Consider the following 12,405-nt stretch of genomic DNA (forward strand, 5'->3'; position numbering starts at 1 on the left):
CTTTATATGTTGCAACAGTTCTGTATGGACGCTAATAATGTTGTAAATAACGTTTAATATCCTGCAAAAAAAGACCGATTTGCTTCACAAGCAGCAAAAAATGTCACCAGGAGTCATGGAGATTACTTTTGTATTGGATATATCTGCTTTTTGACCTCTCAAACTGACGCATCTTTTGCTTGCATTATTTGAATCACAGATGGTTTTTTTGCAAAATATCTTCTTTATTGCTCTACTGAAGATAAAAGGTGAGTAAATAAACAGCTAATTTTTATATCCCTTTTATTATACAGTTAACATTATATGAATCGTCCACTTTTAAAGTTTAAACTTTATATATCTCACTTAATTGGCTGCACGCAATTTTATGCGTAATGCAATATGTTCTGTGGCGTCTATGAAGGTAATATAATATCACATTAATCTTATGGAGCAATTCTGGTGCGTAGTTTGCAGTCATTTTCATGCACTGTAACGTTATCTTAACACAAGAGCAACGAATGACGTGACAGACAACTGGTTGTCCAGTGCGATTCCGTTCACACGGCACAGTTTCTCTGTAAATACGGTTGTGAAACCCGTAAAGTTACGGGTGTGAAGTCGGTTATAGAATGCGGTTGTCAAACCCGTAAATAACCGAACTGCGTATGAACGGAACCGTCTTAAGGACTCAAATACGGGTTTGACAACCGTATTATGGTACCGTGTGAACGCAGCCTTACATTGTTTAATCGTTTGATTGCTATAACTTTGTGTGTTTAAGACATGTTTGTTATGGCAGAGTGCAATCGTTTGGTGGTGGTCAGGTCAGTAAATAAAGTCTAAACATCATCATATAAAAACGTATGTTTTAATTTATTGTTTGCACACTTATCAGAAGCATCTTTCTCTAACAATGTGATACTATAGTATGAGATCCAGCTCTATCATAGCAGTTTGTCTTTCTGAAGAATTTTAAAACACTGACACTCAAAATTAACCGCTGTATAATGTAGACACACAAATATCAAGAATCAGAGTATGAATCACAATGATGGTGACAATAAAGTGAAAAGCTTCATGCTGCAATGCATGCTGGGTATCAACAAATTACAAATCTCATCCAGGACTCCCAGAATGCACTGCGTCATGAATAAATAATGACCTTTTTTTTACCATTTTCTTTGTCACCATTGTTGAGATTCATACTCTGATTCTTGATGTCTGTGCATCTACATTGTGCAGTGGTTAATGTTTATGTGCACACTATCAAAATCCTTCAGAATGATAAACTGCTATGAGAGTTCTGGACCTTACACTGTAGTATTTCATTATTAACGGAAAAGGATGCTTCTGATGAGGGGGGAAAACTATATTAATAAATCTGTTCATTAAATGATTTTATTACACGGCTCTCTGGAATGCTTGATTCTGATTGGTCAGTTGAGACATTTGCAGGTTCATTCTTTTCAAATAATAACCGCTCCAAAGTAATAACGCATAGCCGCTACTACTTGTACGATTAAAATCGTTCCGCGCCAATAAAGACCAATAAAGATTACTGTTTGGCGCCATCTTTTGACAAACACTGGACAACCACAATTAAGAATGGAAAATTTTGACATTAATTTTAACATGTACGGAAAAAACAAAACATTTAAACAGTGGATAGATGAACGAACAACAACAAGACACAGAGAGCTTACTGAGACTGAACTTGACAAAATAGAGCATGACAGCTACGAAGCCAACACACAAAAAATACAGAATGGGCATTAAAACTTCTCAAAGACTGGCTAAAAGAGAAAAAAATGGAGACAGACAAGTATGAAGCAGAGGATCTTAATAAGGTATTACGATCATTTCATGCATCTGTGCAAAGTTTCGCGGAAGGATGAAAATGTTAATTTAAAACAAATATGCCAATAAAATGTTTCAAATTCATATTCATGTCCAGTTTTTTTTCTTATGTGACAAGTAGCCGTGTAATAAGCGGGATAATGTAGAGGCAGCCGGTAGTTATCGGGAAAATAAGCCCCTTCAGTGTGATACAAGACCCTCCGCTTCGCGTCGGTTCCTGATCACACTGTCGGGGCTTATTTCCCAATAACTACCGGCTGCCTCTACATTATCCCTTACATGTTTGACAATGTTTATGTATCAACCATCAATATTCAATTACAATTGCCTTTTCTTTGCTATAACATGTGTTTTAAACACACTTAGATATAGCAGCCAGAAAACACTTACAAGCCAACGGTCAAGAGTCAAAGTCCAACTAAAACAACCACTGATCACAATAATGGTGACTTTAAATGAAACAGCCAACATCTTAACATAAGTTAAGAAAATGACTCTACAAGTAAGATGTGAAATGCAATTTTAGGTTTCAGACAGATGTTGAGACTAGCCCTAAGTGGGCCCATAAAGGGCCATCGTAGGATTACTTGCAGGGATACAACCACCCCTGCACACAACCAACGGAGACAGACACACAACAACAGACACATAACAACCAACCCGGCATACAACAACATTCAAACACAACAACAACACACAACAACTCCTGCACAAATAAACAAACACATACAACCACACCCGCATACAACATATACAGACAAACACATAACCAAACCTGCACACAACAACAGTTAAAGACAACAACACCACACACAACAAACAAACAAACACACACACACACACACACACACACACACACACACACCAACAACTCCTGCACACAATAACAAACACATACAACCACACCCGCATACAACATATACAGGCAAACACATAACCAAACCTGCACACAACAACATACATAAAATATGGCAGACAACAAACATACACATACACACACAACTCCTGCACACAATAACAAACACATACAACAACACCTGCACACAATCAACGGAGACAGACACACAACAACACACTCACACAACAACTCCTGGACACGATAACAAACACATACAACCACACCGCATACAACAAATACAGACAAACACATAACCAAAACTGCACACCCTACTGAAAAATCCAGCTAAGACCAGCATAAGCTGGTGAGCTGGTTTTAGCTGGTCCCCAGCTTGGTTTTAGCTGGTTTTGCTGGTGTAGGAAGCTAGTTTTGCTGGTGTAGCAAGCTGGTCTAGCTGTGTTTTGGTCACATTTTAAGCTGGTCTAGCTGGAATACCAGCTGGCCCACCAGCATGACCAGCTTTGTCAGGCTGGGAGGACCAGCATAAACCACCTTAATCCAGCTACAACCAGCTAAAACCAGCTACCAGCTTATGCTGGTTTTAGCTGGATTTTTTTAGTAGGGCACAACAACAGTCAAATACAACAACACCCGCACACAATACACACACACACAATTCCTGGGCACACAATAACAAACACATACAACCACACCCGCACTCAACCAACGGAGACAGACACACAACAACAGACACATAACAAACAAACCGGCATACAACAACAGTCAAACACAACAACACCGCACACAACACACACAAACATAAACACACACAGCCAAACGTGCACATACACAACCAGACACAAAAACACACACAGATGCACAACAACAGACGCCCTACAAGAAATCAACACAACCACACCTGCAACAAACACGCACACAACACGTAATAACCATACAGACACATGCTGAATTCACATTTATCAATCACAGTCAGTACTTACACTAGAGAGATGTTTGAATGTTAAAAGCGCCATCTATTGGACAAAAATGATTTGGTGGCAGAAAAAAACTCTTGTCTTCCACAAGTGGATTCATTATTCCATGCAAAGACAGTGAATAAACAGTGAAATTCCCATATTATTTTAAGGAAAAACTGTGTTCCTGTAGCTCAACTGGTAGAGCGCTGTCCTAGCAACCCAATTGTTTTCCCGGGAACTTGCATACTTATAAAAATATATGTTTGGGATAAAAGCTTCTGCCACATGCACACATGTAAATCATGTAATCTTGGATCTCTCCATCTCTCTCAGGTATGATCTGTCCAGTTTGCGTGTGTTGGGTACAGTTGGTGAACCTATAAACCCGGAGGCTTGGCTTTGGTATTATGATGTTGTGGGCCAGAAGCGTTGTCCGGTTATCGACACCTTTTGGCAAACAGAGACGGTAAAACATTTAAAGCTTTACATTAAAGTTCACTGACACTACATTACCACAAAACCTGACCAACTACATGTACATTGGCAACTGTACAGAGTGCGAGTAATCCCCTGTACAGACCAGCAGAGGTCTGGTTTAACCAAGTTTAATAAAGCAGCAAGCCACTTAAGGCCGGTGTTTAACAAATGCTCAAGTTTCAGACCTAAATTATAGGTTTCATAAAACTAGTTTACTATTCAACCATGAGATTAATTGGGTTTTGTGTCGGCAGGGCGGCCATGTTTTGACCCCTTTGCCAGCAGCTACACCTCTGAAGCCAGGATCTGCCGTGAGTCCCCTTAAATCATCTACTGTATAAAAATAGTCAAATGATGGGTCGGACTACATTTTTTCCTTTTTTTACCTTGCAGACGTTCCCATTTTTTGGAGTTCAGCCCGCTATTTTAAATGAGCACGGAGAAGAATTAGAGGGGGAGGCTGAGGGCTATTTGGTGAGATTTATATCTTAGTTTTTTTTATTTGTGAAACTGCACAACTATGCGCAAATGTAAATGTTAATTTGATGTTTCGGTTTCAGGTTTTCCGAAAGCCCTGGCCGGGAATCATGAGGGGTGTGTATGGGAATCAGGAACGCTTCGAAAACACCTACTTCCGAAAATTCCCAGGATTCTATGTGACAGGAGACGGTAATCCTGCAGCATGTGACATTTGTAAATTTGTAAATGGCTAGTAATGTCAAATTATTAAGTCTTATATAAATTTACAACACATTAGTTACTTTAGTGCTATTTTTTACACTATCAGTTGTTGTTTTAAAATTTTTAATTGGATTTTTCCTAACAAATTTTTGTATACTAAATTATGTTTCTCTTCAAGGTGCATTTTGTAACTTTTAGAAGGATATTTTGACAGAAATGCATTATATTATTCTTAACTATATTATCAGTGGTGTATAAAGACATGACATGATGAACTGTTATGTTTTAATTACCTTAAAATGAGCCGTTTTTATCTACATACACTGCGGGTCCCCTTACATGTTTCTACGGTAGCCCTAAATGGTCAAACTGCTCTATATAGCGTGTTTCCTCACTACGTTGTCTCAGACGATGACGTGTTTGTCATGTGGTGGGTATCGTAGTTTCTTTATGCGTTTAAAAAATTATTTTTTTTGCACAGTTTTACTGCTACATGTCGCTAAAAGTCCCACATTGCACCTGTAATGAACCTTTTGAACTAAATCCTTATGGACTGTCAATACTGTGCACAGATCTTAGCAGACCACAGCAATGTTGACACAAACAGCTGATAAACTTAAAGCAACACCAAAGAGTTTTTTACCTTCAAATAACATTGCCAAAAAAGTTTCAGTTGTTCATCCACTTGAAACAGGGTGAACAGCACTTTCACATTCGCTTTGCAGCCCTCTATCGGCCAAAACCGCACTAAAGAAGTTTCCAACCGTCGGGTCGCGGTCCTGTAGTTCGAGTGAAAACTACAAAAACTTGCTTTACGACAGACCTACAATCCAATCAGAGCCAGCTTTGCTGCAGTAGGCTAAATTATTTACGACAGTGGTAATGAACAATTCCGCTTCCAACCTGTAGAGGGAGCAAAGAGCAAAAACTCTTTAGTGTTGCTTTAAAGGTGCAGTGTGTAGATTTTAGCGGCACCTAGCAGTGAGATTGTGAATTGCAACCAACGGCTTAGTTCACCGTCTACCAAAACGCATAGGGAAGCTACGGTATTCACCACAGGACAAACATATCCAAAAAAAAATACCGTAGGGTCAAAATGCCCTCTGTAGAGCAGTTTGTCCATTTAGGGCTACTGTAGAAACATGGCGGCCCAAAATGGTGACTTCCATGTAAGGGGACGTAGATATAAACAGTTCATTCTAAGGTAATAAACACATAACAGTTCGTTATGTAAGGTCTTTATACACCACTGGTAATATAGTTATGTATACTATATTGCATTTCTGTCATTAGATCCTTCTAAAAGTTACACACTGCACCTTAAGGTTCAGATTTTTATTTTATTTTATTTTATTTTATTTTATTTTATTTTATTTTATTTTATTTTATTTTATTTTATTTTATTTTATTTTATTTTATTTTATTTTATTTTATTTTATTTTATTTTATTTTATTTTATTCATCTGGCTTTAATCCAAAGCGAATTTAAGTGCATTCAAGTTTTATATTTTTATCAGTTTTATATATTTATCATTGTATTTGTGTTTTCTGGGAATCAAACCTATGAGCTTTGCATTCCTAAGGGGCGGTTCACATTTCGCGCCTAAAACCGCAAGAAAAAACGCGACCATGCCGTTTTTATGCTTCTCTCCAATGCACTTTCCGACGCGGCATTTTAAAAAGTTTTTTTTTAAAATCGCGTTGTGCTAACGTGCATGGGAAAAAAAGAGCACATTGAACCACATGTGCGACTGTGCGTTGCAACAGTATCACTCTTTATTTGAGCGCACTTTTACATTTAAAAATATTATTCGGATGTGCAAAAAGTTTTCCGCCTCTAATGCAATCCTCTACCAATTGAGCTACACCCTACCCTGAATAAGTGTTTGAAAAATAAAGGTTTTAAAAAGGTCCTTTGAAAAACGCATCTGCCGAATGCATAAAGGTAACATTTCTAATGAAAGTATAACATGGGTATTATGATGTACAGTAAATTCGTGTAACATGTGTGAAATCCCGTACGGGTCACCACGTGGTTGTTTAAAGCTGTGTCACTAAACTAAACCAGTTACTATATTTAGACTGACCCATCGCTGTATCGTATTGCAGTGTGCTGAGAGATTGTGTCCTTGTGTCCTCAGGCTGCCGGCGGGATAAAGACGGATATTACTGGATTACTGGAAGAATCGATGACATGCTGAATGTCTCTGGTGAGGCCCTAAGATTTCAATACAGCACACCCAGCGGTTATGGATATATATATAGCTATAAATGGCATTCATACTGCATATACATATATACATATAAACATCCATACATATATACATATACATTTACATATACATATACACACATATGTATATATGCATATACGTATATGTGTGTATGTGTATATGTATGTATATATACATTATATATATTGCTTACATACCCCTTCAGCCGTTACTTATTCACGATACAGCACTTGCCTCGAGTACCTTATTGCTTTTATAAAACGGTTACCACACAATATTAAAGTAAAAAAATATTAGTGCAACTTTCATGAACTTAAATCAATAAAATCATTCCTTCCGCTAGAAAAAATAGTCCCTGACTGCGAACAACAACATGAAAGCTCAAATAAAAACAACAAACTGTTCTCAAACTTTGTCTCATTACATGTTTATGTGTTGCTAAGGGTGTTGCTAAGGGCGCAGTGATATTAAATAGAACCGTTGGGTGAAGCGGTCATAGCAGTGTTTTATCGTGAATAAAGCACACCTATTGACCAATCAGAATCAAGGATTGGAACTAACCGTTTTATAAATATATATATGTATGTTTATATATAATGTATGTATATATGCATATATGTGAAGAGTTTCATTGAAAAATGAGATAACCACCATTTTTTAATTGTTCAGAAATCTTGTGTTTTCGTTGTGCATTCCAATTAATTTCAATTAAACCGCAGTTGATTTGTTTTGATTTAAACCTTCATAACTTAAAAAATACAGCTAAGTAGCACCATAAAACAAAATCATAACATGATAACATAATAATAAACATGTTTTGACAAAAATGTAAAAAATGGATTTATCTCGTATATATACATATATATACTATACATACATATACATACATATATACATACATATATATATATACATATACAAAGATAAAAGGTCATGTCAAAGATTGAAATCAATGTGCAATCAAACTATGATGCTTCTAATCTCATCATTAGATTCTAAGATTCAAGACTGGATTGTACATGGATCCCAAAGTTTAGCTAGTGACAGTCATCATTATACTGACACGCATGTGCAGATGTCTGATCGTCTCTTTTCTTTAAGGTCATCTGTTGAGTACATCAGAGGTGGAGGCCGCCCTTACTGAGCATCCGTCAGTCGCTGAAGCCGCAGTGGTCAGTCGTCCTCATGCGGTAAAGGGAGAGTGTCTGTACTGTTTCGTCACGCTGAAAGACCACATCGAGTTTAACCGCACACTAATGGAGGAACTGAAGAGGAAAGGTAAAAACTCATAATCACAAATAATTTACTGAGCTACATATGTGGGTAGTGACATTAATTATTTTGTGTCTGCATGGTTTAATTAAATGTAAAAGGGTTACAATTTCAAAATAAATTTGCAGATTTCTTGCATACTTTCTCTTTTTTGTGTACCAAGTCTAAATTTTCTGGTTTTATTTCATTTTTAAAGAATATTTGGGGGATATTGCAAAAATGTCAATGTGGTGTAACTGGTCTGTGTCAATTGGTGTAACTAGTTGTTGTTTTTTTTAAATAAAAATGTAAATATATTCATAAAAAATGTGGAATAAAATATAAGCATCTAGTTTAATGTAATATGATTTTTTTACATACATTTTTACATCAAGATTATTTAGAAAACAGAGCTGTTTTCAGCATATGTCAGGGTAAATATTACAAAAACGCATTAAAATTTACATTTAAAAATAATAAATAAAATGATATTTTAAAATATTTTTTGTTTTTGATGATTATGCTTAAATGCCATCAAGGTGGATAAAATATTTAATATTTCTCATTCTTTGGCGCAATTGGCGGTTACACCATTTGACATTTTCAGGTCCATTCAGTCTTAACGTTCATAAAAATGGTGTTTTATTGCATAACATCAACATAAATACACGTGCCTTTAAATAAACATGATGCGTGCTTTTAAAACAAGTTTTTTTTTTTTAAGATTTTGAGTTTCTCATCTTGCCAAATGTGTTTTTGTCACTGACACATGTACGTTTGTGAAATTAAGATCATCTCCTTTGTGTATATTGTTTTTTATCAGTAAGGGAAAAGATTGGACCAATAGCCACCCCAGATTTCATCCAGAATGCACCTGGCCTGCCCAAAACTCGCTCGGGTAATACAAGCAAGCTTTTATACATTTTCTATTTTTTTTAACTGATAGGAGAATAAATAAGAAGATCATGTACTAAAGATCTTGTTTATTTCTAGATCTTTTTTTTTTTTAAACATATGGGGCAGTATCCCAGACAGGGTTTATCCTAATCCCAGATTAAAATGAATGTTTGATGTGCCATAGTTTAAAAACACCATATCTTAACATATCTGCCATTGTTTTGTCAAAAGTATTATTTTTGTAAGATTTGTTTGTCAAAACTGTCCTAATATAACTAAGGCCTAGTCCTGGATTAATTAATCTAAACGCTGTACGGGAAACCACCCCAAAATGTATTTACTTGAAAACTTAAAATGCAAACTATTTATTGTTGTCAGTGGAATATAAAAAAATCCCTAAAAAATCTTTTCTGTTTTTTCCTCTTCTTTAAGTGTAAATCTCATTAAATGTTGTCAGATTTCTCTGAATTATGGTGCTCAATGTAGTCATTTGGGCATGACTAAATGTAAATGTAAGTCATTCACCTGTTTTTCAGGTAAGATCATGCGACGAGTCCTGAGGCAGATCGCTCGCAATGATAAAGACCTGGGTGACCTCTCGACCCTGGCTGACCCTAAAGTGGTGGATGTGCTGTTTAGTCAAAGGTGCGAGGCGGCTGCGTGAAGACAATCTGATATCACAATGAATCGTTCACATGTGTGAGCTCACCTGAGCTTAAAGACTTTGGGTTTGGGCTTAAAGTGAGCTCAGGTACTGCTAGATCAGATTGTAAAACTTGTGAAAAAATGGTGCTAAAAGTGCTTCACTGGCTCATAATCATATAGGGAACCATTTTTAGTACTAAACCTCACCTATGTAAAATCATATAGTGCTACATTGAAACCATATGTTGTGTAATGTATATGGTTCTACAGAGGTGCTATATAATACTAAAAAAGGTTCCCCTATGATTCCAAGCTTTTTAGTAATTTAGCACAATTTTTTTTTAGAGTTCATAATAAAGATGAAAAGGTGTTAATGCAAAATTATCAAACAAAACATCGCCTCACGTTTGCCTCTAGCACACTAAACTTTATTACAATACAATCATATTTTGTTGATTGTTTCAAGAGATAGATTATGTAAATGTTTTATTTTTTTGATTTGTGTTTTATATATTTTCCTGTATGAAGGATGCCTTGATTTCCATTATGTTGGACATTATTAACTTTGACTGCACTTTCAGAAGAGTTTATAAATAACAAAAACTGATTGATTGTTCAGTTTACGGGTATTAACAAGTGTTTGAAAAAACACATACAGTACAGTATCTGATACAGTTTATTATTTACATTGCTTATTAAAAGAAGCCTATTATGGTGAAATATGTTACTAGAAATGATCATTTTGTGCAGATCTCCAATAAATCTTTTGCTCATTTCAAAACCCCTCGATTCATATGAATGAATGTGTAAAACTCTAGAAACGTGGTGCTATTAACAGAAAAAATGCTTAAAGAGCCAGTAAGATGCTAATTTTAAGCGTCCTTTCACGGTTTATAAGTCTGAGACAACAGGTTTAAATGCATGCAAGGTCAAAAAACACTGTAATTTTCTCAAAATATACATTTAAAATTTCGCCGTTCAACGACTCAGACTGCCTAAACCCCACCTTTCAGTAGCCTGCTCTGCTCTGATTGGTCAACTGACAGAGTCTCTGCACAGACCACAGATCAGTGGCACAGACCAACAATAGTGCAACATGGATTGACCTAGTGCTAACATGATTTACCGAGAAGACATTATCGACATCAATATACATCATTCATCATTAATCCAAGCAATAAAAACGACGATAGAAACTAACATTTTACACTCATTTATGCATTTATGTAAGCTAACCGGGTCATAACAAAACCGTAAGTGCAGCATACGTTAGCCACTTGCTAACGTGACTCTCTGACAGTATTTTAAGAGTTTAAACAACGATATCATTCATCATTAATCCAAGCAATAAAAACAAACCGGGTCATAGCAAAACCGTAAGTGAGCATGCGCTATATTAAGGGAGGATACACACAAAAACTTTTATGCCTGCGGCCGGCGCATGCTTTCAATTGTTTCCACGATTAAGTGCTATAACTGGGTTCTCAGTGCTTCTGTCAACCTAGAAAATGTGAAAAAGATCAACCCAGTATGTCAGGAATTGCAGGTAAACCCATGCACAGACAATGTCGGAGTACAACAGAAAACACTTTATTTATGACAATACAAAACAAAAGCCTACATGGGGGCAACGACATTAAACAACACAACTGACACTAAAGACTGGACTGGACTGGTCTGGTCTGGATTAGACTAGACTAGATACTTAACATTCACACTAAAACACAAAATGATCTTGCACAGGGCTAAGAAAACAATGACATTAAATAAGGCTACGTTTACACGTGGGCGGTTATTTTCATAAACTGACATTTCAACCGCTCCGGTTTCAAAAATAATATTGTGCACACATGTCAGTTTTCAGAAAAGTGTTAATTTATACGTACCCGTGCATATTTGCCATCGAGAAAAGCTCAAGCCCACGTAAGCCAATCACCGGAAGCCCTGGTGGTGACGCGGACCGGTTCTTTGTGTTGGAGGGAGGAGTTGTTGCAGTAGGTGTTAGATGACTTCAAAGTACCGCGAGAGCAAAGTACGTGGGATTTCTCAACTCGCTGTCGCAGTATGTTGACATCATCCGTCTGTCGGTTCTTGCAGCGCCGCATGAAGTCGAACATACGTAAAATTGCTGACCTCCAAGCACTCGTCTCTGCTCCTTGTTTGCAAAAACAAACACATGAAACAAGCTTGCACGAACATAAATGTGATCATGGAAGCGTTCAGAGAAGCAGTCACATGTAAACATAGGTCGCACTTTTGACGTAGGTGCTAGCTCTGGTGCATACTCTGTGACTCTGGCCGCCTAAACATCCGTTTGTCTCAGTTTACATGCAAGCGTGCAAACAAAGGTTTTCAAAATATCCACTTTGGCCGGAGTTTTTAGGTTTTAGAGACGAAATCTACGTTAACGTGTAAACGAAGGGCGCAAACGAAGGTAAATGTCTCCGTTTTTCAAAATAACCATGTACGTGTAAACATAGCCTAAGAAAAACTAAACAAGGTAACGAGAGGGAACAGGTGATGGGAGTAAACTGATAATTAACTCTTTCGCCGCCATTGACGAGAT

General features: G+C 36.8%; 1 protein-coding gene across 1 annotated transcript in view; it reads left to right on the forward strand.

The window, feature by feature from the left end:
• Window positions 1-10,620, forward strand: part of LOC141362435 (acetyl-coenzyme A synthetase, cytoplasmic-like) — a 29,606-nt gene extending 18,986 nt beyond the window's left edge. The window contains exons 11-18 of the mRNA XM_073864512.1: window positions 3,988-4,120; window positions 4,386-4,442; window positions 4,525-4,605; window positions 4,692-4,800; window positions 6,954-7,022; window positions 8,148-8,324; window positions 9,121-9,195; window positions 9,731-10,620. Coding sequence (XP_073720613.1) covers window positions 3,988-4,120; window positions 4,386-4,442; window positions 4,525-4,605; window positions 4,692-4,800; window positions 6,954-7,022; window positions 8,148-8,324; window positions 9,121-9,195; window positions 9,731-9,858 — 829 coding nt within the window. The 3' untranslated portion in view covers window positions 9,859-10,620. The remainder of the gene's footprint in view (window positions 1-3,987; window positions 4,121-4,385; window positions 4,443-4,524; window positions 4,606-4,691; window positions 4,801-6,953; window positions 7,023-8,147; window positions 8,325-9,120; window positions 9,196-9,730) is intronic.
• Window positions 10,621-12,405: the final 1,785 nt, after the last annotated feature.

The sequence above is a fragment of the Misgurnus anguillicaudatus genome, unplaced genomic scaffold (assembly GCF_027580225.2).
Source record: "Misgurnus anguillicaudatus unplaced genomic scaffold, ASM2758022v2 HiC_scaffold_26, whole genome shotgun sequence".
Lineage (NCBI taxonomy): Eukaryota > Metazoa > Chordata > Actinopteri > Cypriniformes > Cobitidae > Misgurnus > Misgurnus anguillicaudatus.